General features: G+C 37.5%; 1 protein-coding gene across 1 annotated transcript in view; it reads left to right on the forward strand.

The window, feature by feature from the left end:
* Positions 1–27,729, forward strand: part of LOC124555112 (dual specificity mitogen-activated protein kinase kinase 7-like) — a 167,883-nt gene that overhangs the window by 62,209 nt on the left and 77,945 nt on the right. Inside the window, exons 4-7 of the mRNA XM_047128915.1 lie at positions 4,648–4,875; positions 19,099–19,278; positions 19,703–19,926; positions 20,107–20,253. Coding sequence (XP_046984871.1) covers positions 4,648–4,875; positions 19,099–19,278; positions 19,703–19,926; positions 20,107–20,253 — 779 coding nt within the window. The remainder of the gene's footprint in view (positions 1–4,647; positions 4,876–19,098; positions 19,279–19,702; positions 19,927–20,106; positions 20,254–27,729) is intronic.

Raw genomic sequence — 27,729 nt, forward strand, 5'->3', positions numbered from 1 at the left:
ACATGGTGTTCTAATCAGTCTAGAGAATAGTCTTAAATTGATTAATCCAAAACTAGGATAAGATTGTAGCTATTCGAGGAAATTAATTGATAGCACTGACTAGTTTCCCAAACTTTTGTGTGAAGATAGTAATAGTGAAAGAAGGTAGGAAGATATCAAATCCAGCTACAGCGCACTTGATTTGTAGCCTTCATGAACACTGCATTTTTTTTTTTTTTTTTTTTTTTTTTTTTTTTTTTTTTTTTTTAGCTGAAACTCTTACTTTTAACAGGTAGAAGTTGTCTTCCACAGCTGTTTATCCAAATGCTGGGTTATTTGCAACATGTTGTTGAAGCAGAGATATATACAGTGAGATATTATAAAAGTGAATGTATGAGAGTGGACACTGTTAACAACGAGCATACCTTACTACCATTTTTCTCCGAATTTGTTCTTAGTCCATAGAAATGGTGGTGTGAACTTTCCATTGGATAGAAAGAAAGCTGTAAGTGTGATAATTTTCGGATGTTTCCACTTTTTGTAATTTTTTATGGCTCATACATAAATAGAGTGAACCATTCATTAGTGTAGCTTCATCATTGTAGAAAAATATATAAAAGATAAAATGAGAAAAATATATGTTAAAGTCTGAACAGTTTACTGAACGTTGTCAATAACTGAGTGCAAATTATGATCAATGCTATGCAATAAATACACGGGTCAGAAAAACAAAGTGATCACCAGTTAGACACAGAAGGTACAATGTTTTTAGTTTGCCATTACGTGCATGCCCAGCATGGCCGCAGCAGCAAAAGTTGCTCAATTCAGTACTGAATTCCTTTGTATACTTCCTTTCAACCTGCAGTACTGAGTTTGCCTTTTCTACTCACTTTCACTAATAGGAGCAGAAATTCTTTTGCATTTTATTAAAAGAAAAAAAAATCTGTACATAATGTAACTGAATCGCAACAGTTACGTTAGTGTCGGTAATTGTCGCAGAGTGATATGCCAACAGTGAACACTACAGAAGGCACATCCGAGCTTCCTCTCTCATTGGCTGTTGATATGGTAGCTCTTTTGTAAACAATTAGCTGTCAGTCACATTGGTACTATGATCCAAGCATAGACGGAATAGAAATAATAGAGCTTGCAAAAGCAGACTTGGCTTTCCCAAGTGATCAGCAAATCAGCTGGGCCACAGGACTTTCCTTGCTGCAGAATGCTCTTTCCTTGCTGCAGAATGCTCATAAAGGAAACTGGTTCGTTATGTACACATTTTAATATTAGAGAAAGTTAGAAAACTTAAATGACTCAAACTTTGCAGTATTCTGGGAGGAGAAATAAAGGAGATTTGGGTCATGTTTGAACTTAAAGTAGTGGATTTCATATTTTGAGATGCAGTGCTGGCATGTGAGATCTTGTTGTCTACTCATGGTTTCAGCTCCCTCTGACCACTTTCTGTACATGCTCAAAACAGTAGAACGCAAACTGGTGACCAACATAATCATTTCCAAGATTCTTGTTCCCAGGTGCCATGCTATAATAATCACTTATGTCAGTGGATTTTCCCATTTGTGGCCTGTATAGTCATTTTAATGATTCCTGGTTAGTCTTTGCTCCACTTATCTACTTTCCTCACTGTGCAATGTGTGTGTAATGCCACTAGGTGGCATGGAATCTCATGGTGTGCAATGATCATAATGTTCTGGCCTAGCAGTCTATTTTCATTTAACAGATAATTGTATGTACATGGATTTGCACAAGATAATTCTTAGGCTACTGTAGCCATGCATCATCAAACAGAAAGCAGTATGCTACACTTGCACGCAGTAATCACCTTACCGCACTGAAAATGTGCAGGAGTCTGATTTTATGCAATACTCACATTATTTGGCGTTATTAACAATGTTACAACCAAAGCCCAAAATCAGCCAAAGTGGAAACTGGCCAGCGAAGTTGTGAAGTGGCCGGGCCGGCCAATGTCCAATCTTTTCCTGGTTTCGGGATTCGGCCAGCCAGTTTGTGAAGTTGCTGGGACCAATCACCCAAACTCCAAAGAAAGAAGCAAAGCAGATTTGTTTGAACAATTTGAAGTTGTGTAAGTCAGGAAATGGCCACCATCATTGTAAGTTGACCGGCCAATGTCAGACCTTTTCTTGAGTCTGGGATCTGGCCAGCCAGTTTGCGAAGTGGCGTAGACAGATTGGACAGAATCGGAAGATAAATAAAGAGTGGATGAATATGTATAATTTCAAGCTGTATGCAGTCTATTTATTTTATCAATCTCGCGTATAAAAAATATAAACTTTATACAATCTATTCAATTTATAACTCTTTTTCAAACAACTGGTATTCACTTACTACAACAAGTTAAACTTTTATGACATTTGGAATTATACAATATTTTGTTATTTCTGCATTTGCAGCAATTTGTGGCACATTTAGTAGATCGGTTGCATTGGTTGTATGCTTGGCCACTGTTCAGTGACTGTAAAGATGATGTGGTTCATAATTATTTTTCTTCTTTGGCCACAGATTCCAGCATGAGCAATATCTTGTGCAGAACAGAGAACTCATTTCTGTAGTATAGTTGCTTGAGAACACCATGTTCTGTTCCCAGTTAATAGACAGAGCATTCATCAATCATGACAACTGCAAGAATGCTTCTGGGAGCATTTGTATTTACTTATTTGCAGAAATTATTTTCAAAAAACTGTGATCATACAGAGATATTTGGCAGCTGTCAAAGCAATCAATTTAATTAAACTCATTATAATGAACCTTAAAATAATGCAGTTGTCATTTCCTTGTCTGCTTTCACAGAAAAAATGTAATAATTGAAAGACAAGCCTTAAGTGGGCGAAGATGGGGGGGGGGGGGGGGGGGGAGGGGTGGAAAAAGAGACCGACAAAAAAGTTGCTCACGTAAGTAACCGACGATTCCTTACCAAATCTGAAAGATGCACAAATACCAGGAAACATAAAAGTACTCACAATTAATCCAATTTGTCAGGAAGAAAAACAAGGTGCAGACGTAGGACCTTTTCCAAAAACCAGCATCTACCACGTGCACGACACAGTTAACACTGAAAGTGAGAAAAGTACTGGCTACTGCTCATTGTTGCCTCATCACAGAACGCTGTCCGATTTAGCCAGGGGATTTCACGACATGTGTGCAGTCACATTGCATTTTGCCCACGAGTCTCTGACCAATTCGTGGAATGGCTGGACAAAGTTGGGTATATGAGATTCTTTCAAGTAGCTGGACTTTGGTCAATCCTTTCGGTCAAAGTGTGATATGAGTGGCCAATTCCCGATCTGGCTGGTTTTTGGGCTTTGGCCATAACGTGTGCACCAATTGGATCAGCTAAGAAATTTGTTGCTAGAGTTGCAGGAAAATTCTTCTAAGGGAATCCTTCAGGCTGCTCTTTGTTACTGAAGCTTTCAAATTCCAATGAAAAGTGCCCATAATGACAGAATGATTACTTGGTTCCACATTGTTTTTGACATATGTTGGACATTTTCTTTTTGTGCAAATGATCGAGAGAGTAATGTGATTTGTTGTGTACTTAATTTGTCAAAGATAAAGGTATAATTTGATAACATAACTCAATTATTGCGTAGTGGAATATGGCAGACATCCGAAGTCATGTTCCCCTAATTCTTTTGAGCAGTGTGTTTTATCTTGACCTACAACTTGTACTTTTGATTTACGTGAACCATTTCTTCACCGGTTACATTGAAGTATTTTCTATGCCTCTGTTCAGCTACGAAAAACTGCTTTAGGTAATTGTGCAGGAACTAGGGATACAATGCCCAAACAAGTGAAAAACTGAAATTCTTCATCTTTGTTTCCTATCAGTGGATCGAAACCATTTCCATTATTTTCTTGGGTTTGGATGCAGGAAGGAATATTAGGTTTTAATGTTCTGTTGATGACGAAGTCACTAGAGATGGCTCACAAGCTTGGGTTGAGGAAGGATGGCTAAGGAAATTGGGAGTATCCTTTTCGAGGGAACCATCCTTGTATTTGCCCTAAGGGATTTTGGGAAACCACAGAAAAACCTAAATGTGTTGGCTGCACAGGAATTTGAACTGCCTTCTTCCAAAGTCTTTTTGTAAATATGTAACACATACGACAGCTATCTGTTTAATGATAGAATTCACGCTTTTTTTTCAGATCTCTCATCATCTGATTAAACCTATTGTCTTAAAAAGGAATTTTTTCCCATTTTGCTCTGTTGGTGGAATTAATTTTGGAGGCTTTTATTGAAATGAAACACTTTCTGCACTGTAAAAGTAACTTCTAAAGGAAAAGGTTTGATGTAGAGCATTGGTATTTTAGAGAAACTGTATGTTGGCTGAAGAGGATCAGCAGATAATTTTGGGTTTGATAATTATGTGCTTATATCAGTTGTTAGGTCAGTTGCATATTTTTCGTAGATCAAACAGCGAAGAAAACTGTAAGAATTCCTCAGTTTCTAATTGCTTTAGAGCTATTTCCTTTTCTGTCACTTACATAATTTGAAATGAGTGGAGTATTTGAATCTCATAAACCCAGCCATTTGATTGTTGATGGCGTAACTTGTTTTATATAATTAAACATGTGTGAAAACGAGGATTTTGGTATTTCTGAATGTGTGCTATGCTCTTTTCTTTCAAATTGCAGCAAATGAGAAGATCAGGCAATAGTGAAGAAAATAAACGAATAATAATGGATTTGGATGTTGTATTAAAATCTCATGATTGTCCATTTATTGTCCAATGCTTGGGATGCTACATTACTGAATCTGATGTGTGGATATATATGGAACTTATGGCAACATGTTTTGATAAACTTTTGAAAAGGCTTCACGAAGCTATACCAGAAGACATTTTGGGAAAAGTTACATGTGCAGTGAGTATAATTTTAAACTTTACTTCTTATTTGTAGATGCTGTCATTATCTCTAAGTAAATTTTCTGTTTGGCCATTTTGCAGTTTTGGATACTTGGTGTAATTTGTTTTTAGTTGCCTTTATTTATATCAGTGCACACTTAACATAGTGGTTTACATGAAAGTAATGGAGGGGAGGCAGCCAGTTACTTCAATTTCTCAGAACTGCCTCTGATATCACTGCCAAGCCTACTATATGGGTTCTGTTTCCTTGCCAATATCTGGAAGGAATGAGAACATAAACTTTGTGTAGTTGAAAATGTTTGAAAATTACTTGCCTGTGTTGAAAATAGAAACTATTGGCAGTTTACCTGTTTTTATTTATTTATTTATTATTATTATTATTTCAAAATGTGATATTGTGCAGCATTTATGATCTCCAAATGAAAAGGCACTTTCTTGCAGTGGTAGTCCAAGGCTGTTGGAAGCCTATTAATTAATAAGTATCAGTTGTGATTTTGGAGGAGTGAGTGTTCAATAATTTACACTACCCAAGCACATTGTTGTACAGCGATTTAATTTTGTTTTGAAAGGATTTTGTAATGTGATATTACATGCCAGAAAAGATTTTAGCATCTCTAATAGGTAACTACACCTTCACGACAAAGTTTGTTGCTCTTGCTGCTAACTGTTTTTGGTCATATTTTCAGGTGAACTTATAATCATGTTGTAGCAAATGTTCCTTTATTTCTTAAATTAATAGAAGACTGTGTCCGAGTGTAGTATCAGTGACTGGCCAAACATAATGTCTTAGCTGTGCTCAGTTTTGTTACAGTGAAATGGAGTGTTGAATATGAATTAACGCCTAGCCTGTGGTTCATAGAGATTGTTAAAGCTATTATCTCGATTTCAGCAAAATGTGTACCACCAGCCTTTTAGAAACGTGGAATTGCTTCTGCTTACATCAGTGCTTGGTATATGTGAATTGTGCAGATCCCATTAGACTCATCAAAATAGCAAGAAATTCATAATTGAATAGGGAGATGGAAAAGAAAATATCATACACAGAAGCTATTCTCAGCAGTTCTGGAGGAAGTTTTTGTTTCCTCTAGAAGGAAAACTTAGAGAGAATTCATAGTAATGGAACAAATCACAATTTCCATTGTTTTGCTGATGAAATTGTTCTGTTTACTTGTAGTATGATTATTAGAACAAATTAATAGAGCTTGTTTATGGCTTGTGGAGTCTAAATATAAATGTAATACTCAGATAATGTACAGTTAAAAGCTGAAAAGGAAACTGTACAAAAATGACAGTGAAGTCATAGAAACTGTTTATGAGAATTTGTATTTAGGGCAGCTGAAGACATCTTATTGGGTTGACAGGAAATGAAGTAAACAGGAAGGTAAAAGTGGCTTGGTTTTGTTTTGGTAAAGTAAACTGGTGTTGAAAAACTAAAATTCTTATGATTCATGTGTCAAGTTAGAATTTTGTGTCCAACTGGGATTCAAACCTTGCCTTTCTCAGCCAAGTGCACTGTGAATTACTCCAGCCCAGCATGTTTCATGGACAGATTAAAGGTTTTAGGTTGTTATTGGCTCATACCTGTACTCCTCCAGGTTGATATTTTGGTGCGACACACACTTTCAACTTGGTGCATACAACTATCGTAACAAAGGCTGTATTCTGCATAAAAGAATGCATTCAAAACTTCCAATTTTTCTGAAATAAAAAGTTTACAGTCAGTATATATTACCGGTTTTGACATATGGCAGTGAAATATAGACTTTTAATTAAGAAATGAGGGTTGTACAGTGTGCATTGGAGACAAGCATATTTGGAATTACAAGGAGATAGGAAAACAAACAAACGGATCAAGAAGCAGACTGATCTGGCAGACATAATTATGACAAGTGAAAATTAAATGGAGGTGAACAGGAAATGTAGCCATGTGAGTGGGTGGTAGGTAGACCACAGATGTTCTCTGCTGGATTCAAAGAGATAAGAAAACTGCTGGTTTCATAAACATAAGAAAGGACAGGGCAACAACTTAATGGAAATTGTGTAGTTAACATTAGAAACATGGAGGAACAACACAGAGATCTGTAACTGAAGACTTCTGTGCAGAGAAAAGTAAAGAGAAGGCCATTGTCCATAGGTGAATGTCAGTTTGCTGCTGCTGCTGATACTCAGTTTAGTTGAATAAACGTTAGAAAATTGTGGTTATGGAATGTTCAAGCAGCAGCAAAGTTTCAAAGCTCCCTGTAGGTTATATTGTAATTCATTAAACATTGACAAGTCTAAAATTGTTGCAGTTCAGCATTGAAAGACTTGCTGTGTCATAGGTTTGCAGTGTTTTGTTGCCAAGTACGGTATCATTTTATCTAACAGAATGAGGTCTTTTTGACCAACCCTCATGGCTTCACCTGTTAACTTGTGAAAAGTGACTGGGTTTATTACAAGCAGATGACCAGAGGAAATGAGTATGGAGAGGTCCTGAGTAGTTTTAGAAACACTGCCAGAACAGCTAGTCCCATGACTGGGGTTACTATTGTGCATGGTTTCTTATCCATTGATCACACAGAAATATGTGCGAGAAGTTCTGTAACTGTGTACTCTTCCTGCATTAGTGCAGCTCCAGACAAATGTCTTCAGAAAAGATTTCTGTATATTTAAATTATTCAATTCAACTGCTCTTTCAAGTCACTTGCTGTTTCTGGCATAATTACAATGTCATCAGCAAACCTCAGAATTTTTATTTCTTCCCTCTGAACTTTAATTCCTTCCCTCTGAACTTTAATTCCTTCTCCAAATTTTTATTTGGTTTGTTTTACTGCTTGCTCAATTTACAGAATTAATAACATTGGGGATAGGCTACACCCCTGTCTCACTCCCTTTTCAACCACTGCTTCCCTGTCATACCCTTCGACTCTTAAAACTGCCATCTTGTTTCTTTACAAGTTAGTAACTGGGGGTAAAAGTACACATTTTTTATTGTACTAAATATATATTTTTTAAACTTGCAGTAATATTATATCAGTTACACATCCAACACCAAGTTCGACATCTTGGTAACATTTTGTAGAAGTTTCATTGTCGTCTGATTATTGTTAAAGGATTAATTCTGATTATTGTTAAAGGAGTAATAAAATTTTTCCTAAAAATAGTTATGTGTAATTTACCCCGTACTGTGTGGTGCAGAAGATGCAGGCCTGGGCCAAATGTAAGAATTGCTTATTTGTATCCCCTACTGAAAAAAGATTGCAAATAAATACATGGAAAAACAAATTAGGAACACAGTGTTTTTTGACGAATTCAAAAACTAAATCTCGTATTGATCGGACACTAAGGCTGAAAAAAACGTTTATTGACTGTTGCGCTATTGCTTGTCCTTCCTCCAATAAAAAAAAAATAAAAAAAGGTGAATCAGCTGAAATGCTCACTACCTTTTCTAGTTTTAAGATGTGTGTATAAGGCAATCTCTGAAAACCTGGTAGCTTTGGATGCTTGCCATACTGAGCTCTTGTTTTCAATAAGGCCAGAAGGTTGGTGGTAGAGCAAGACTATTAATGAGCAAGACTGTTAATGACTGTCGAGTTGATGTTCGTGTTTGGTTTCTAGAAAACAAATGCCACTGTGGAAGACATGATTATATTCAAATGGTGTTTTAAAAGAAGGTATGTTTGAAAAAACCACTAGGCAATGAAAGAAAAGCTACAGAAAAGAACAATTAATTTAAGTTCTCTAAGGTGAATAATGAGGTATCTAAGGTAATAAACACCAACAAAAATTGTTTGAATACACTACGAGGGGCTATATAAGTCAAAGCACAGATTATGTGGTAAAAGTATGCCCTGTGAACTTCTCCCCCATTAGACCTACATATGTTTACCCCATTTTGCTATTTTCTTTTTCAGCAATCTACAGGTTACATACACATCTAAAGTCATGGTGTTGTAAGAGGATATTGAAAGCTTATAGCTGCTAGTAAGGGTACAGAGTTAAGAGTTTATCTGATTTTTAAATACATTTAGATTCACATAACATTCAGTCAAACCTATATAAATTTTACATCAAAAACATACAAAAGTGACTTACTGAATTTTCTCCAGCTGTAAGCATCCAGAATAGAACTGAGGACATGATAATATATACGCTGCCTCGTGGACGAATGGTGAACTTCTGCTTTAGGGACCTGAAGACATGATGCATACTTTTGATCCATGCATAATTTTACCCCTCTCCCAAATACCCTATAACCTTTCGCCTGCTATATTTTACACCTACTAGCTTCAGAATTTTGAAAGGTGTATTCCAGTCAACATTTTGAAAAGATTTCTCTATGTGTACAAAAGCTATAAATGTAGGTTTAAAATTGATAAATATAGGTTTGTCTTTCTTTAACCTATCTTCTAAGGTAGTCGTAGGTTTTCCAACATTTCTCTGGAACCCAAACTGATCTTACCAAAGGCTAGCTTCTATCAGTTTTTGCAGTCTTCTGTAAGTAATTTGTTCCAGTATTTTGCAACCATGACTTATTAAAATTATAGTTTGGTAATATTCACATTTTTCAGTACTTGATTTTTTTTTTTTTTTTTTTTTTTTTTTTTTTTTTTTTTTTTTTTTTGGGGGGGGGGGGGGGACTAGAATTATTACTTTCTCCTTGAAGTCTGGGGGTGTTTTTCCTGTCTCATGTATCTTGTGCACTAGGTGGAATAGTATTGTCTTGACTGGCTTTCCCAAGCGTATCAGTAGTTTTGAGGGAACATTAGTGACTCCATGGGCCTTGTTTCTGCTTAGGCTTTCCAGTGCTCTGGCATATTCTTCCATTAATGTCGTATCTCCTGTTTCATCTACTTCCTCTTCCTTGTCTGTAATATTTCCTTCAGTTTCATTTCCCATTTCTCTATACATTCCTTCAACCTTTCAGCTTTCCATTCTTTGCTTAGTACTAGTTTTACACGTAGGCTCTTGATGTTCATATAGCTGCTTCTTTTTTCTCAAGAGGCCTCTTTAATTTTCCTGTCATTAGTATCTATCTTTTTCTTAGTTATACATGCTTCTATTGACTTACATTTGTCCTCTAGCCAGTCCTGCATAGCCATTTTGTACTTCCTATCAGTCTCATTTTGTAGACGTTTGTATTCCTTTTCGTCTGCTTCATTTGATGCATTTTAATATTTTCTCCTTTCATAAATTACTCAGTATCTCCTATGATACTCAAGGATTTCACTAGGCCTTGTCTTTGTACCTATTTGATCCTCTGCTGCCTTCACTATTTCATCTCCCAAAGCTACCCATTTGTATTTGCTGTATTCCTTTCCCATGTTTCAGTCAATCACTGCCTAATACTCTCTTTGAAACTCTCAACAATCCCTGGTTCTTTCAGCTTATCCAGGCCCTTAATGTCCTACCATTTTCAAAATTCTTCAGTTTTAGTCTACAGTTCATTAATCAATAAATTGTGGTCAGAGTCCACATCTGCTCCTAGAAATGTCTTACAGTTTAAAAACTGGTTCGGAATTCTCTGATTTACCATTATATCATTGATCTGAAAGCTTCCAGTGTCTTCAGGTCTTTTCCATGTATACAACCTACTTTCATGATTTTTAAATCAAGTGTTATGGTCATTAAATTATGCTGTGTGCAAAACTCTTATCAGGTGGCTTCCTCTTTCATTCATTTTCCCCAGTCCATATTCTCCTATTATTTTTCCTTCTCTTCCTTTTTCTAGTATTAAACTGCAGTCCCCCATCTCAGTTTAATTTTCCTTTCCCTTAACAACTGGAACAATTTCTTTTATCTCATCATACTATATTTCAATCTTTTCATCATCTGCTGAGCTAGGTGGAATGTAAAAATGTACTGCTGTGGTGGATGTTGTCTTCGCTACAATAATATGTTCACTATGCCACTCATAGTAAATAACCTGCATTCCTATTTTTTAAATCATTATTAGACCTACTCCTGCATTACGTCTATTTGATTTTGTATATATCACCCTGTACTCACCTTACCAGAAGTGTGGTTCAACCTGCCACCAAACTTCACTAATTACCACTGTATCAGACCTTCAACCTATCCGTTTCCTTTTTTTAATTCTGTAACCTACCTACCCAAATAAGGGATCTAACATTCCACACTCCAATCTGTAGACTGTTTTGTTTATCATGATAACGTCTTCCTCAGTAATCCAAATCGAGGACTATTTTCTTCTGGAATATGTTACCCAGGAGGGTGCATTATCATGTAACTGATCCTCCTGAGTAATTTTACCCAAGAGGATACCACCATTATTTAACTGTACAGTACGTCTGTATGCCCTCAGAAAAAGTAATGACTTTTGCTTTCGATTTTTCGTAGTACAAGCACAGCAAGGTCACGTTGACAATACTTCAAGAAACAACTGTGAATGCTCATCAGTTTGTGATGTGGTCTTAATGGTCCCACACATGAATGCGGTGGTAAATTTTGGTACTGGAAAGCCGTGGGTGGAATACAAATCATGGAAGGAGTAAAGGAATTGCTTATCATATAGTTGAGGAGTCAACACCCACATAAACAAGATTGAAATAATTAAGCCTTTGGACAATGCCCATTTTCAGAATCAACTTAGAAAAACAAGAAAGATATATGTACACATGCTTGGTCACATTATGTCATCTACCAAATCTGCTTTAAATTCTGCACAGCCTTCTATGGCGGTATGACCACCAAACAGTTGTCCAGCTGAATGAATGGTCACTTGCAAACTGTGGCCAAGAGCAAAATTGACCATCCAGTAGCAGAACATGTTGTTGAGCTCATTGTGCAAGGAACTTAGAATAGGATGTTAGAGTATGCCAGGCTTTTGCACCACCATTGTTCAGTGATATGTTTACATCACCAGACAACCAGAATTGTCCAAGCCATTCTGGCACCGAGCACTAACAGAAAGTATAGTTTTCCATGTGTTTTTCTCTTATGTGGTTTAGAGTTCACACTGTCAAATCTAGCATTATTTTAAAGAATTAATGTGTGACATAGCTGAAAGTAAAACATTAAGTAATAATAGCAATGACGACAATGTATGCACTGTGCAAACGAAGCTGTTTGTCATTCGTGTTTATGGTACAAGCACATATTTTACAATTTGCATCTTTCTTTGGCTAGGCCAAGTAGGGACCATGTCAATTCAACTGTATCTTTTTCTGACCTTTCACTGCTGCCCAATGCTGCTGCATTTGTTTTGGTTGTTGTTCTTTTCTCTCTTAGGTCCACACCTTCCCTCTCTTCGGATTCAGTGTTTTGTGGAAACTTTTGTGTGTTCATAGTTTTTCCTTAAGCAAATCACACTCCTGGATATCTTTAGGAGAAATTGACAGTTGTTGTAGATCTTTTCCAACTTATGTGAACCATGCCCCTTTGGTTTTCTTGTCTTAAAAGTATGTTAATGTCCTTGGGCTCATTAATGTCACATGGCCATAAAAGACAATCCTTTTCCAAAAGGTGTTACTTATCATCTCCATGTGGTTATATAGTTTGGGGTTCTTTTTCCTTGTTAGGACACAGGATTTTTCTCAGAATCTTTCTTTCTTTGGCCTTTGATTTCTCCATTAGAACTTTCATGTGCATTGTAAGAGCCACTGGACAAATAACATTGCAGTAGTGTCTGATTTTGGCACTTAAGGATATCAATCCCTTATTATAGGTTCCTTTAGTTAACTGGTAGCCTATTTCCACTTTCTTAATGTGTAACATGAAACTTAATTTCTCTGATAGTTTAGTCACTATCCATTCACCTACGTATTTAAACTTTCCTGATTGCTTAATGTTCCCTTGTCTGATCTCCAATTCTCTTGGTGCTGATTTTATGTTTGCCATGCGGTGCGTCTTCTCAAAGGAAATTTGAAGCTGCCTGTTTCTTCAGTTGGTTGTTTTGTTGCCATATCTATGGAGTCTAAAAAAAAATCACTAGATCATCAGCATAGACTAAACTGTTGATTGTAAAATTCATATACCTGTAGCCTAGGCTCACCCCAATTTCTACTCCTGAATTGCTCATATCTGTCCACCAGTATTGGATGCCTCTTTCTAAAACACAGTTGAAGAGTGTAGGTGACAATCCATCTCCATACCTCATTCCTGTCCTGATTTTAAAGACAGAAATTTCTTCGTGCAGCTACACTTTGGAAGTGTTGTTGGTCAAGGTTTGCTGTAGATACGCTTTTGTTGTGTTATCTAAGCTAAACTCTTCAAGGATTTGAATAGGGTGGTTCAATCAATTGAGGCATACATCACCACAAATTCCGTGTTCCTAAGATATGAAAGGATGGATGTTAGATTCATAATCTGCTCAGCGTGAGTGCCCCTTCCTGAAACCCCCATTGTATTCCGCAAATTGTGGATCAATTTGTTGTTTGCCGGCCGAAGTGGCCGTGCGGTTCAAGGCGCTGCAGTCTGGAACCGCAAGACCGCTACGGTCGCAGGTTCGAATCCTGCCTCGGGCATGGATGTTTGTGATGTCCTTAGGTTAGTTAGGTTTAATTAGTTCTAAGTTCTCGGGGACTAATGACCTCAGCAGTTGAGTCCCATAGTGCTCAGAGCCATTTGAACCATTTGATCAATTTGTTGTACCACCATATTCTGTAGAGCTTTTGAGAGGATCATGTAAGTACTTAGTAGGAGATAGATGCCTCAGTTGTTGTTCACATATGTTCTGTCTACTTTCTTACTAATTACAGTAGAGGTCCAGCCACTTAGAAGCTTATCACTTTCCCAAATCTCTTGAATAGTTGCTACAAGTTTATTGATTGCCTTATCCCCTGCCGGCCACTGCAGTTCAGCAGTTATCAGATCATCACCCTATACCCTGTTGTCCTTCAGTGCGTGGATGATCTTCCTCATTTCTTTCTTTATTGGTGGAGGAATCGGGATGGATGTTTAGATTGTTTTCATAAATGAATGCAATCTATGGAGCCTTTCAGTTGAGCCGACATACAAAATAACTTCCTAGAACCTGGCAATTATTTTTGTCACTGTGTGCTAGTTTTCCTTTGGATTCTTTGAAATGTGATTTGGAGTGTTTTGATTGTTCAGATTGTGTTTAGGTTTTATAGATGTTACAAGGTGTGATTGGAAAGTTTTAAGAATGGATCCACTACTGCTTACTGGTTTGGTGGGCAGGTACATGGAGGGTGGGAAGTGAGTCATTGCCTTGTCCTTGAACACCCTTTGACAGGAAACTGCATTTCTTTTATCCAGTTCGTTGTGGCAGCTGGTTGAGTGTGGGTCTGTTAGGGCTTGTTGCTGGATTCTGTCTGCATGAAAATTGACGTAAAAACGGAGCAACAAGTTTGTCTGAAATTTTGTTTTAAAACCGGGAAATCAGCTTCTAAGACTTACGAACTATTAAAAACAGCTTTTGGAGATAATTGTATGAGCCAGTCAAATGTTTTTGTCTGGTTCAACAGATTTAAAAGTGGCCGCAAATCATTTGAAGATGAACCACAGTCCGGCCGTCCTTCCACCTCAAAAACAAATGAAAATGCGAAAGTTCATGACTTAGTGTGCTCTGATCATAGAATTACAATTAGGGAGATGGCTGGTGAACTTAATTTAAGTTTCTATGCAGTTCAGTCAATTTTAACTGAAGATCTGAACATGCGTTGAATGTCCGCAAAATTCATTCCAAAAGTGTTGTCAAGTGGCCAGAGACAATACCGACTTGAAGTGTGCCAAGAACTGATGAATCAGACTAAAAATGACCCAGATTTGTTAAATAGGGTAATTACAGGTGACGAATAATGGGTATATCCTGAAACCAAAATGCAGTCTTTGCAGCTTCCCCACGACCGAAAAAAGCATGGCAAAGTCGGTCGAAGGTGAAGACAATGTTGATGATTTTTTTCGATTCTACCGGTATTGTGCATCATGAATTTACCCCTGGAGGACAGACAATGAACCAGGAATACTACAAATGTGTCCTTGAGCATTTGTGTGAAAAGATGCAGAAGAAAGTGTCTGCATTGTGGAAAGGCAAATTCAAAATTCCTGTGTTTCCACAACCACCATATTCCCCTGATTTGGCCTCTGCGGACTTCTACCTGTTTTGTAAACTGAAATTTTCACTGAAAGGGAAGCGATTTGACTCGATTGAAGAGATCCAGGAAAATACGGGAGTGTCCTTAACACACTTCAGGGAAAAAATTTCCAGGAATGTTTCCAAAAGTGGAAACACCGTTGGAGTTGGTGTGTTCAGTCAGAAGGGGACTATTTTGACAGAGATGCACCACAGTAGCATGTAAGTACCACCATTGTACAATTTCAAGCCCATTCTTAAAACTTTCCAGTCGCACCTCGTACGTGTGTTATTTTTCTGGAGGTCTTGCTCAGCCTGTACCTGATGTACGCTTCACAGGCCAGATGGTTTTAGGAAATTAGCTCTGTTAGCTTAATTTTTCTGTCAATTCCATTTCTGACAAATAGTCTGTGTTAGTGTATTACTGTATCACATTCATTATCCCACCAATCAAGCTTTCTTGATTTCATGAGTGAGACAGTCTCCGTTGCATTAGGCATATACAGTGAATAAAATGAGTATGATCTCCAGACTTTTATATAAAGGTGATGCAGAAATTTTAACTTAACATTGTTAAAATTAACATAAGAGCAAATTTCTTTTTGGGAAAGCTCTCTTCATTGTATCTCTCTTAGTTCATTTATCTAAATACATTATGTGGATAAAAGTTCTTTTTCTGAAATATAGCTCAATGATTTTCTTGCCCACTTCAGAAAATTTTAGATTTATAAGAGCTGCTAAGATTTCCATTACAGTAGGAAGTATTTGACGAAACAAAAAAATGGAAATAATATGTAGCTCTGATATTGTAGAAAAATCTAAATGATGAATCAGTGTAATTTATTCACCTTTGAAACTTGAGAAAAGTACTTTATATTTACCTGCTATTTGCCAAACAAATGTCAAAGATTCTGAACTTGAATGAGAGGTTTTTTTTTAAGTCCCTCTTTGCTGAAGCACATCAGAGGTATGTTGTCTGTATCTAAAAGCAATTCTTCTTCACCTACAGTATCACAGAATGATTTACCACTCACTATGCTTCTTAACTAAGTTTCTCCTGGAAGTGTTATGTAGTTTTCAGCTGCAAAATATCACTTACTGCTTTAACTGAAAAACACAGAAATAAAAATACTTATTTTTCTCACATTCCTAGTGAACGATATACAGTAAGTGAATGTATGTGATGAAAAAAATTTCTGGCGTTGAAGATGATCTTCTGTTATATTCTTTGTGACCAGGGTATGTCAAGCGAGATCAAGAAGAAAATGATTCCCTGACAATTTAAGCAAATGTGAAAAAATAATACAAGAGTTTTCTGCTGTTTTTCACAGGTTTTGAAAAATATGTTAGTGTTACGGGCACCCTGTCTCATTTCTCCGCTTCCAAAGCTTTTCTTCCATGTCACATGTAATACTTGCAACATGAAGCCAGCGTCTTCAATTTATGTTGCAATAAATTGCTTGTCATTATGTCTTCAGGATGGTAGTACACTGGTGACTCAACTTCAGAAATCACTGTGAACCATGATTATGTGCTCAGTGTTTTCTACTCTCAGTATATTACATAGCTGGATGAATCTTAACTTATAATGTTCATTCTATCCAAACTTACGACCGCCATTGCCTCAAACTGGAAAAAAATATGACTTGGCTTTCATTTAATACAGTACTCAAAGTTCCTGATTGCTTAATCTTCATTTCTAGAACGTTAAACAGCAGATAAAAACTAAAAATATTCTTCTGACCAGCATATGCTTTGAGAGACACCAGTCTTAGAGTAAAAGTATTTGCTATGACCTTTGAGTTACACTGTACACTTTATTTTCTATCAGACATTAAAGTAGGGTTTGATTCTCGGAGACAGTGTAGCCTTCACAGCTGTACTTACATGAGGGCTGGAACTCAAATAGTGGCAACTATTTATTCACAACTGATACAAAAGAGTTACATGTTTGCACCTGTTACTGTCCTGCAAAGTAGTCACCAGCACTGTAGAACACGTTGCTAGCGATGTGGAAGGCGTAGTATACCATTAGCAGAGCCTGTTCTGTTGATGGTGCAAATGGAGCGGTCTACTACCTGTCAAATCTCTGGAACAGTTCTGAAGCGAATGGTTCCTTCATCTTCAGAATCAAATCAAAGTCACAAGGACTTAAGTCGTATTACTCCTTGCTTTTGGAGCATCACCTACGACCAGCTTTGCGAAAGAAGCGGTGACACTTCCTGCATAACCCACCCATCGTTTTGCTTGACAATGCACAGGTGCATACAGCACAAGCTGTGGCTGCTCTGTTCTCTCGATGGGACTGGGAAGTACTGTACCACCCACTATACTCCCCGGACTTTAAGTCCTTGTGACTTTGATTTGATTCCGAAGATGAAGGAACGACATTTGCTTCAGAACTGTTTCAGAGATTCGACAGGCAGTAGACCACTCCATTCACACCATCAACAGAACAGGCTCTGCTAATGGTATACTACACATTCCACATCACTGGCAATGGATTGTACACAACACTGGTGACTACTTTGAAGGACAGTAACAGGTGCAAACATGTAACTCTTTTGTATCAGTTGTGAATAAATAGTTGCCACTATTGAAGTTCCAACCCTTGTACATTATTTTTTCTTGACAAAAGTTATTGACTTTTTGAAAGCTAACATGTATGTTTCGACTTTTATCATAGAAGCAATTATGTCTTCCACTAAAGTATTTATAGTCTTCCCAGCCCACTGTTTCAGACTCTTAATTTCATGAGCTTTGGTTGAAAGGGTAGGCTCACAAGACTATCTTGTGTGCTACTAGAGCCTGCAGCTTCAGATCTATTTCCATTCCAGTGTTTTTTCACGTGGCCATACCATTTTACTAGTCAAGCAGATCCAACAATTCAGTTTTAAGTCCCATTTGCAATAAGTGTACATATGTTCAAAACAGATTCTTGCGTTATTGATATTGATTTTGTTTCCTTGTTTACAACAAGATAGTTACTTACAGTGAACCTTTGTCTTTTCGAAAGTTCTACATCCATTGTTACTGTAAAAGCGTAATATTATGTTTTTATTCATTTACTTACTGATTCTACACCTATACTCCACAACTTATAGAACATACAATGTAATCAAAAAATTATTTACTATTGGAATACACAGTACGTTATGAGTTACAGATAAAAAAACAAATGAAAAATATCACTATCAAAGGCGTGCCTTTTATATCGGTATTTCTGTAGTTGCTTAGTGATTTCACACTTCACAAATCTTGGTAATGTACAGAAGCACGGGAAGCAGAGATACATCCTTCTGCACGACATGCCAGACTACAATGGCTGCTTTATCTGGACACAACACCGCTCCCTCCTCAAATATCAGCATCTGTGAATTACATAGATGGGAACTGTCCTTGTCCTTACAACATATCAGCTCATCCTGCAATCCTCTTTGCTTCAATCTTAGTTAGCCCCTGTCCCACATCATCACTAGTAATATTGTTTGTCAATGGTTATGTTTAAATTTAATCCCCCTTCCTTCCTTCCTAGTTCCACACCCTCCTCCATCCCTCTCACCATGTTTCCCACTTCTCTCTGTGCCCTCCTCCTTACTCCCCACCCCTCTGTCCCCTCTCATCACCTCCCTACCCCTTCAACTCAAACTAACTTCCCTTGCCTGCATCATGGCTAGCTCACTGGTACCACATTCCTATCCCATTCTCTTGCTGCTTCTCACTGCCATCAGCCTCCCTTCCCTCTTTACCTCCCTTCACCTTGCCCCTTCACCCACTCCACTGACTCAGCTCTTCATCCTAGTCAGTCTGCTATGTCAGGACAATGTAGCCAGCTAGGAAAATGTAACTATGCATGTATATGTGTGTGTTTTGTTCAGTCTGAAGACAGACATTGCCCAAAAGCTTAGTTACAATTTCAGTGTCATTTATGTTCTTGTCAACTGCTCCAAGCCTTAACTATACAGTGAGTGGATACTTTATTCCTCCTCTTCTGAATTGTCTATATTTTGTAACCATTTTCCATCGAATTTTTAGTTTTAAAAATTAAGCAATTTGTAATATTGAAAGTAGGCTCACATTAATAGGTGTTAATTAAGGAAAAATATATCCTGTTACATTATAGATCTTGCTTTATTAAATAAGAAATTCTTTTGTTATGTTAATGTAATAATTTCTTTTTTACAGACAGTCAAGGCACTACACTACCTGAAAGAGACACATGGTGTTATTCACCGTGATGTCAAACCTTCCAACATATTGCTGGATGAGAAAGGAAATGTTAAACTCTGTGATTTTGGAATATCTGGACGCTTAGTTGACTCTAAGGCTAAAACAAGAAGTGCGGGCTGTGCTGCATATATGGCAGTATGTGTCTTGCTTATTTTGTATAGTATGGCAGTATATTTCATTTATTACTGACTCTTTTTGTTGAGGATGGTATAAGAACTATTAACAAATATATTATAGTGTAATACTTCACTTGTTTATTAATAAGTGACTAAATGACATTATTAACGACTTAGATGGACTTGCCTCTGTTCTATCATCAGATTTTTGAACAATGATACCTCCTTAATTCATAACATTGAGGTTTTTTATCATATTATTGAAAAGATCCTTTTATCTTAAATAGTGTTACTTACTACTATATTATTTAATCTGCTTAGTGGAGTTGTTTTATGTTACTCCCATGATATAATTTCAAACCATATCTTACAGAAATAAACATTGTATCAAGTTGCATGGGTACTAAGTAGATGCTTTTTAATCACTTGTAACGTCCTTTCAGCCTGAACGGATAGATCCACCAGATCCCACAAAGCCAGATTATGATATTCGAGCAGATGTGTGGAGTTTAGGAATAACACTCGTGGAATTAGCGACTGGAACATTTCCTTACAGAGACTGTAAAAATGATTTTGAAGTACTTTCAAAAGTATTACAGGATGAACCACCATCTCTTCCTGTAGACAAAGCCTTCAGTGAAGAATTTCGTGAGTTTGTTAAAAGCTGGTAAGTCTATTATCAAATTTTATTTACTTTTCTGTCAAAAACTAGAGAATTTATGATAAGTGGCTTGTTTTCTATAATGTCAGACAAAAAATTGCTGCTTCTTGGAAAGTCATTAGAGAGTGTATGTAAACAAATTTTGCAGGACATAGGTGTACTCACAGCACATTTAAATTTTTTCAGCTTAACGAAAAATTATAAAAACAGACCGAAGTATAAGAAATTGTTGGAACATCCTTTCCTGAAAAAATACGAGGTTGCTCAAGTAAATGTAGCTGCTTGGTTTGCATTAGCAATGCAACAGTGCAGTTCTAATTCTCCAGTTAGAAGGTAATTTTTCTTAGAACATTATCTTTGTATTGTAACTTAAAATATACAGAGTGAGCACAAAGTCTTGCCCTGATTATAACAATTTATTACAGAATAACCGTTTGACATAATAATTTACATTTGATGCCATTACATAGGTTAGTGTTACAATTTTTTTTTAAGACCACTTACATTAGTAAACCTCAATGTGTGCTCCCTTGGTAGCTCGGAGAATGTCGAGGCGGTATTCCAGTTCCCGCCAGGTGTTTCATAACATGTGTTCTGTGACAGTGTCCACAGCAGCTTGTATCCTAGCCGTCAGTTCGTCAACGTCAGCAACTGGTGTGACGAAGACTCTGTCCTTGATATAGCCCCAGGAAAAAAAGTCAAGGGGCATAATGCCTGGAGAGGGGAGTAATGTCCGGATTGGTGGATTGGAAGGAATGGTCCAACACCCTGGCCACCCCGCTCTCCAGACATTACGCCGTTTGACTTTTTTTTCTGGGGCTGTATCAAGGACAGAGTCTTCGTCACACCAGTTGCTGATGACATCTGGCGGAAACTGGACTACCGCCTCAACATTCTCTGAGCTACCAAGGGAGCACACATTGAGGTTTATTAATGTAAGTAGTCTTTAAAAAAACTAGGAACGCTAACTTATGTAACGGCATCAAATGTAACTTATTATGTCAAACGGTTATTCTGTTATAAATTGTTATAATCAGGGCAAGACTTTGTGCTCATCCTGTAGTTTTCAGCTCTTTTTCATGTTAAAGTTAGTTTTTTATACTAGCTGTTTATCACAAAATATAGCAGTAATGATCTTATAGGCTGTGAAGAAGTACCCATTATCCGATAATAAAATCTTTAGACATGTAAGTTAAACTATCACAAAAAAAATGAAGAGTTGCGTGTTCTTATATTCATGTATAGTTTCTTGTCACAATTGATTCACACCATCTGTTGATATACAGCTAGAATAGGCTGTAATGTGATTCATAATAAATGAAATTTTCATTGTGAATTTAACACATTTATTGAACATTGTGCCAATGACTTCCCAAGTATACAGCCTGGTAGCATTTTCTTTATGACACAATATTTTGATTACAAATCTTCTCATCATCGGGTACTTTCTGTCATGTTTGGAAAGCAACTGGTGAAGACATGACATGGTGTTGACATATTATGACATAAAAACACTTCCACAGCACTCTATATCTGCAAATTCATCATTGAACTGTAGCAGTGTTGAGTGACGTGGAAAATTCCTTTCATTCACCAAGTTCTATCTGTTAAATAAAATAAAAATAATTTTCACAGACAGTAGAGCTAAATTTAACACCAATAAATACTTCAAATATCTAAGGATCATGGAATATTTTCACAGTACCTTGTAGAGGGTAAGTTAAACCAATCAAGTGACCAATACACAAGGAAAAAAAAAATCTTGAAACACATTCCCAAACTACACTGGTGCCCAAAATAAAAGCAACAAACTGCTATCTCCCTCTCCTGTGTCTAATACACAATGTAATCATACAAACTGTCAACCAGGTGTCTATATGATTGTGTTCTGCACGGAAGATGGCATTCCAGTCAACAGAGAATCATGCCAGTGAGTACATCAGGGCACCTCTGAAATGAGGCAGTGTTTGCCAGTTAGCCCCACATCCTCAACTGCTGTGTACACAGTCACAGACAGTGCAGTATGGCACAGAGAAGGTGCCTACCGGACTCTTTGCAGTAGAGGGCCGGAGAAAGAAAGAAAACAGGACAGTCGCAAACTGACGTGGCCTGATGGTTTAGTGTGAATTGTTCTGTTGTTTCTCAGATGTCCTGACAGTGTATATATAGACCAAAACTGTATCCTGAAGACTAGGACTTCAGTAGAGAGGACCGTTATTTGGTTGTAAGGGCAAGACAGTATTGGTTTAGTACTGCACGGCAATTGTCATGTGAGCCTGCAGCATCCACTGGAAGTGCTGTATCAAAGCAAACAGTGTGCAAAAGGCTTTGGCAGAGTGACCTTTATTGTCAGAGACCTGCTTGCTGTATGTCTACCTCTGACGTGTCTTCACATAAGGGAACATCTAGAGTGGGGTCATCAACATGCCACTTGGACAGTCAAACAGTGGGCCAATCTTGTTTTCACATACAAGTCCTGATTTAGTCTGGAGAGTGATTCTTGGTTGATTCACATCCAGAGGGAATGTGGAACATGATTTCAGGTCCCAAACATTGTGGAAAGAGACTGATATCGAGGAGGATCCATAATGATGTGGGCAGAGATTACATTTACCACTTGAACTGCTCTTCATGCAATTATATGGGTGTATAGGCAAGGTGTAACTGCTGCCAGGTGTTGTGATGAGATCTTGGGACCTCATTTGCAGTTTTTGTGAGGTGCTGTGGGCCCAGACTTTGTATTGATGGATGATAATGCTCAACCTCATAGAGCACGAGTGGTTGATGTTTTCTTGGAAAGGGAAGATATTGCATGCATGCTGTGGCCTGCTGGCTCTCCTGGTTTGAATCCCATAGAGCATGTCTGGGATGCACTAGGGAGATCACTTGCACCATATCAGCATCAACCAACCACTCTCCAAGACTGCGAGCAGCTCTCCAGGAAGAAAGGGTGTTATTGCATGGATGACATCATTCACTGCATACCCCATCATTATCAGGCCTGTATTACTGCCAGAGGTGGTCACACCCCATACTGAGCACATTAACTAGTTCTTGGAATGTGTGTGCAAATCCATTGAGTTGGAAAAAAATGAAGAACATTTTTGTCTACCATTATGAATGTTGCAGCTGCTTACATTGTGTATTAGTTACATTGTTTCTACTTTACCATCACCTGTTTATACTGTTTTTTACCAAAATAAATACAACCTTGCAAAATTTCCTTTGTCTCCTACTCAGACAAATAAGCAATTGTTTCATAAACTGAAGCTTGCATGACATTGAATATATTACCAGAATTAAAGAAAATGTTTTGACAATTTCTGTTGCTAAACCTTCCTTGACCTCTTCTGGAAGGGGATGCAGGAAGCAAAGAGAGAACTTGTGTGGTGTGAGCAACTCCAACACCTGCACACAGTGCAGGCACCTTATCTTTACTTTGTGCTTCACACTGAGCGTGTATCCTCAATGTGGACTGAGTACTTTCTTTTCTGAGGGGAGTCAAAGATAGTGTCCATGATAGACTGGGGACTACTTTGTCACTCAGTATAGCATAGAGCCCGATCACACACGAGCCACATAAAACATTGAATTCAATTATGGCTACTACAGTGGTATTTCAGACATTATTGTTTGACTGCTAAGGTATCTATGGATATGCATAAAATACCAGTGATCCAAAGTCTTCTAACTTCTACAGATTTACTACTAGGGAGCTTCAGCACTCAAGAACAAGTTGGCATATGTGAATAATAACTGTTACTCAATGCCTGGAGTAAGAAGTTTTGAAAAGGTATTAGACATAAAGGTTGCTATTTTCTCATTAGAATAATACATGAAGGAACTCAAAAAAGGAGTTACACCTGAATTTATTACAGGATAAACAATTACGAGTTTCCACTCTCACAGAATAATCTTCAGTTAAAAATTCCATTGCAAGTTCCATCTATTCCAAAGCTTATTACTAAACACTTAGTGAAATTAATTAAACACACTGAAATGAAGTGAATGGATTCATGGAAATGAAGTCAGTGACATGAAACAATGTGAGTGCAAACCATTCAGATATCCACTACACTTGATAAATGAATGTGTAATTACAGCTGAAAATTTGCACCAGAATGGGAGTCAAACTCAGATTCCTATTTGAGTGTTCGCCTTAACCAATAGGCTGCCTGAACACAAATAATCATACCCATACTTTCATTGTCACAAATGTTTCCCTTTACGATTTCCATATAGCCAATGAGAAATCCACAGGTAGTAGTTGTGTTTGGAAATCAGAGGTGGAAACATTAGTGACAATTTAAGGTTGAATAGGGCCTGGAGATGTGCTCAGATAGCCTAATGGGTAGGGCAGTTGCTCATGATAAGCGAGAAATCCGGGTTTGAATCTCAGTCCAACACAAATATTCATTTGTCACTGCAGTTGTCAGTACTTAGTCATATAGTCCTAAGCTTTGAGCCCAACTGTTTTTTTGCAATGATCTTTTTGATCAGGTGACTGACTGTGATAGTAGAAACAGATGATCACTCAAATTATTTTTTGTTGAAGATGGACAGTTATCTTGTAATAATTTCTAGTACACTCACAGTTTCCCAGTAGTATTATGCCATATTAAAAAAAAAAATTAAAAAAATTAACTTTTTCTGGTCAAATTTGTACAGTTTGCTTCCACTAGTCTTTCTGCAGAAATTTCCTCAGAGATGAAATATGTTAAAACTTCAGGTCTCAAGTCACACCAAAATGAAAACACTTCAAGGTTTCACTGAAACAAGTACAATTTATATTGTTTACTTGTATCTCACCAATTGCATCTCTTCCATCAGTATCACCTACAGTTAGCTGATGGCACCATAATCTAATACTAGGCCTCCACCAGTCATGGGTGCATGCACCACACATCAGCAGTTGTATACAGAAACCAAAGCCGAGTAAAAAAGGGGTAGAAATTCAAGTGAGAACATCTGCAAGTTGTTATAAGGTTTTCATACTGGAAGAATAACGTTGTTGATCACTGTCTTGTGACTTCAGAACATGTAGCTCTTTGGAACCTCACTTCCACCCCTGATGATCCAGTACTTGCCCCCCTTATAACCAAGAGAGCTGCCTGAATAAAGCCCAGATTTGTGAGCTCTAAGCAGCTCCCAAAATTATTTAAGACTGAGGCATTTTAACTTTTTCCTTAAATGTGAACATTTCCACAGGCTGTTTCCTTTATCTTGGAAAGAGTAATACATTGCCTCCTGGCAGCAATTCTCTCATTATTATTTCCCACTTAAGAGTATTTCTCTTATGAGAGTGTAGCAGAGTGTAACTACAACATTCATCAAGAATTGTGAATCCCCGACATCCTACTTCATGTGGATTAGGACGGAGAACCTGGCTGTTGCTAAAAGCGACAGCCCTTCTACCAGGGGCTCAGGTCCTCTGTCACGTCAGACTGAGATGACTGTAAAATTCCTGCCCCACTCAAAATCCAAAGTGGATGGACATAAAAATTGTGTGTTACAAGGTATTAAAAGTTGAATCAAGGGATATCAAATTGTTTTTAATGACTGAAGGAGTTTGTACAGTAATTAATATATAGGATTCATTTTCCAGATCTGGCATCTTACATTTTATGTGGTTTTAGTTAGTTACTTCATGTGAATGTCTGGATGGATGCTGATTGGTTCCCCCATATTTCCCCAGGTGAACTATTTCTGTATTTGTAACAACATCAGTGTTGAAGTCTCTTTAAACTCTAATCTTTGTCTCATATTTTGATATAATTGTATTGGAATTATCAATGGTGTGAGGATTCTGTAGTTTTTAGTTGACCAGTGATAGCAATTATTTCTGGTTTAAGATTACTTTTTGTGCAAGTTTATCATTGGTAAATCATCATCCAAGACTTCTTTTACTTTACTACCCACACCATAATTACAAAGATACTGTTATGTGTCAGACGTTGTGCAGGAGAGTGTTAACTATTACTGTGTTCCATCAGCAGCTTGACACAGTGTTATGATTGGATGAACATTCTCTAAATAAAGGTTTTTCATTCCAGTATCAAGAAATATCTATATTGATTTTAAATATTTTTTGTATGATTTAGGAAGTAAATACATAACTGAAGGTCACCAGCCTTGATCCTAATATTTTGAGGCGTTTGTGGGTCTTGTATATCCAAAGTATTTTAACAAAATCATCAAAATGCTACACATAAACATTTTCAACAGCCACAGTTACTAAATAAGGGGTCATACTGAATGATTTTCTATGGGTTACGGAAATGAATAATGTCTGCATATAGGAATACCTTGAATTCAGTCCATAAAGAGTGCACAAATTTTCCGTGGACCGGTAAAACCACTGTAGATGCAAAGTTATCCCTGTTATCAAATCATCTTCATTCAGCACCATCAGATTACTTCTTGTGTTTGTCAGCATTTGTTGACCATGAAGGTTGTGTGCCATCCTGATTGCCTAACTCCGGTTACTCTGTTTTTGATCTTCCTCCTTACAATTAACTTCAGTCCTCAGCAGTTGTAGATACTTTATTTCACTTTATCCATACATTACTTCGTGGGTAGCAAATGGAATGTGTTCCTTTGGGACTTCCCATTTTTAAAGTTTTTGCTGTAAATTGACCAGCCATGCACTCCACATGTACTGCCCACCCCAGTGTTCTTACTGCTTATAAAGCTATATTCACACATTTAGCGTGTACTGGTGAGGGTACGTGGGGTTTATGTAAAGCGAAGATTGTGTTTCTTGTCACAGAACTTCGTTAGCCTGTTCCAAATTTTATGTCCTTCACAGTAATGGTCTTCCTCGGATTGGTCATGGAAGAAAATACTCATTATTTATTACCAACAGTATTCCTTAGTTGATGTGTCAGTTTGCATTACTGGAGGCTAGTATGTCCGAGAATTATCACTGTAGTCCATTTAAAATTACTTCACAGTTGATGTCTGTCACTTGCTGCTAGAGTGTTGCCACATTGGCCGCCGGCTATCGCTCAATTATAGGTAACACATAACCACAGCAAGTAACTTCACAAATGGTTTAATGGATAGTGTGGAGCAGTGTTGGAAGTAGTCGCCTTGAGGTATGTCGGGAATGCAAGATGCTGACAGTTAATTTTATGTGACCAATGACTGAACTGCGCAGGAGATGTGTTTGTAGCCCTGAATGTAAACTCGTGTCCTAAGCTGGCCACAACCTCATAATGTGCAATGTATCTGAGAAAGCAGTGATCAACAGTCTACAGCAGAACTAAAATCGTGATCACTTTGTTCACGGCAATTAAAGCTAACCTCTACGAACAAGCTGAAGACAGAAGTAGTTCAGTTTCAGCACTAAAGGCAAACTGTAATTTCTAACTATCATTGGTTACCTGAAACTATCCTCACACTGGCTACACAAGCTGCTGCATTAATACAATGAAAATAAATAACTGAAATATACGGAAGTAGAATATATAAGTATATTGTTATGAGGGTGGGACAGGCGATCTTCCATGGCCTTGCAGAAAGAACCATCACTGTATTTGCCTGAAATGATTTAGTAACACCACAGAAAACTTAAATTGAGATGTCCAGACAAGGCAGAACTCATCTTCCTGAATAGGAGGTCACTGTCTCAACAGTTGCATTGCCTCATCCGCTTGGTCCCTATTTGTGATCTTGATCAGAGGCTGAGTGCTGTTACTTTCAGAATAGTTTTGACTGGATATTGCACCGCCTTTCTTACTTCAAGGAAACAGAGGGATCATATTGACAAATGTTACCACAGATGTAAAACTAAATTTATGTGTAGGT

This window comes from Schistocerca americana, chromosome X (assembly GCF_021461395.2).
Source record: "Schistocerca americana isolate TAMUIC-IGC-003095 chromosome X, iqSchAmer2.1, whole genome shotgun sequence".
Taxonomy (NCBI): Eukaryota; Metazoa; Arthropoda; class Insecta; order Orthoptera; family Acrididae; genus Schistocerca; species Schistocerca americana.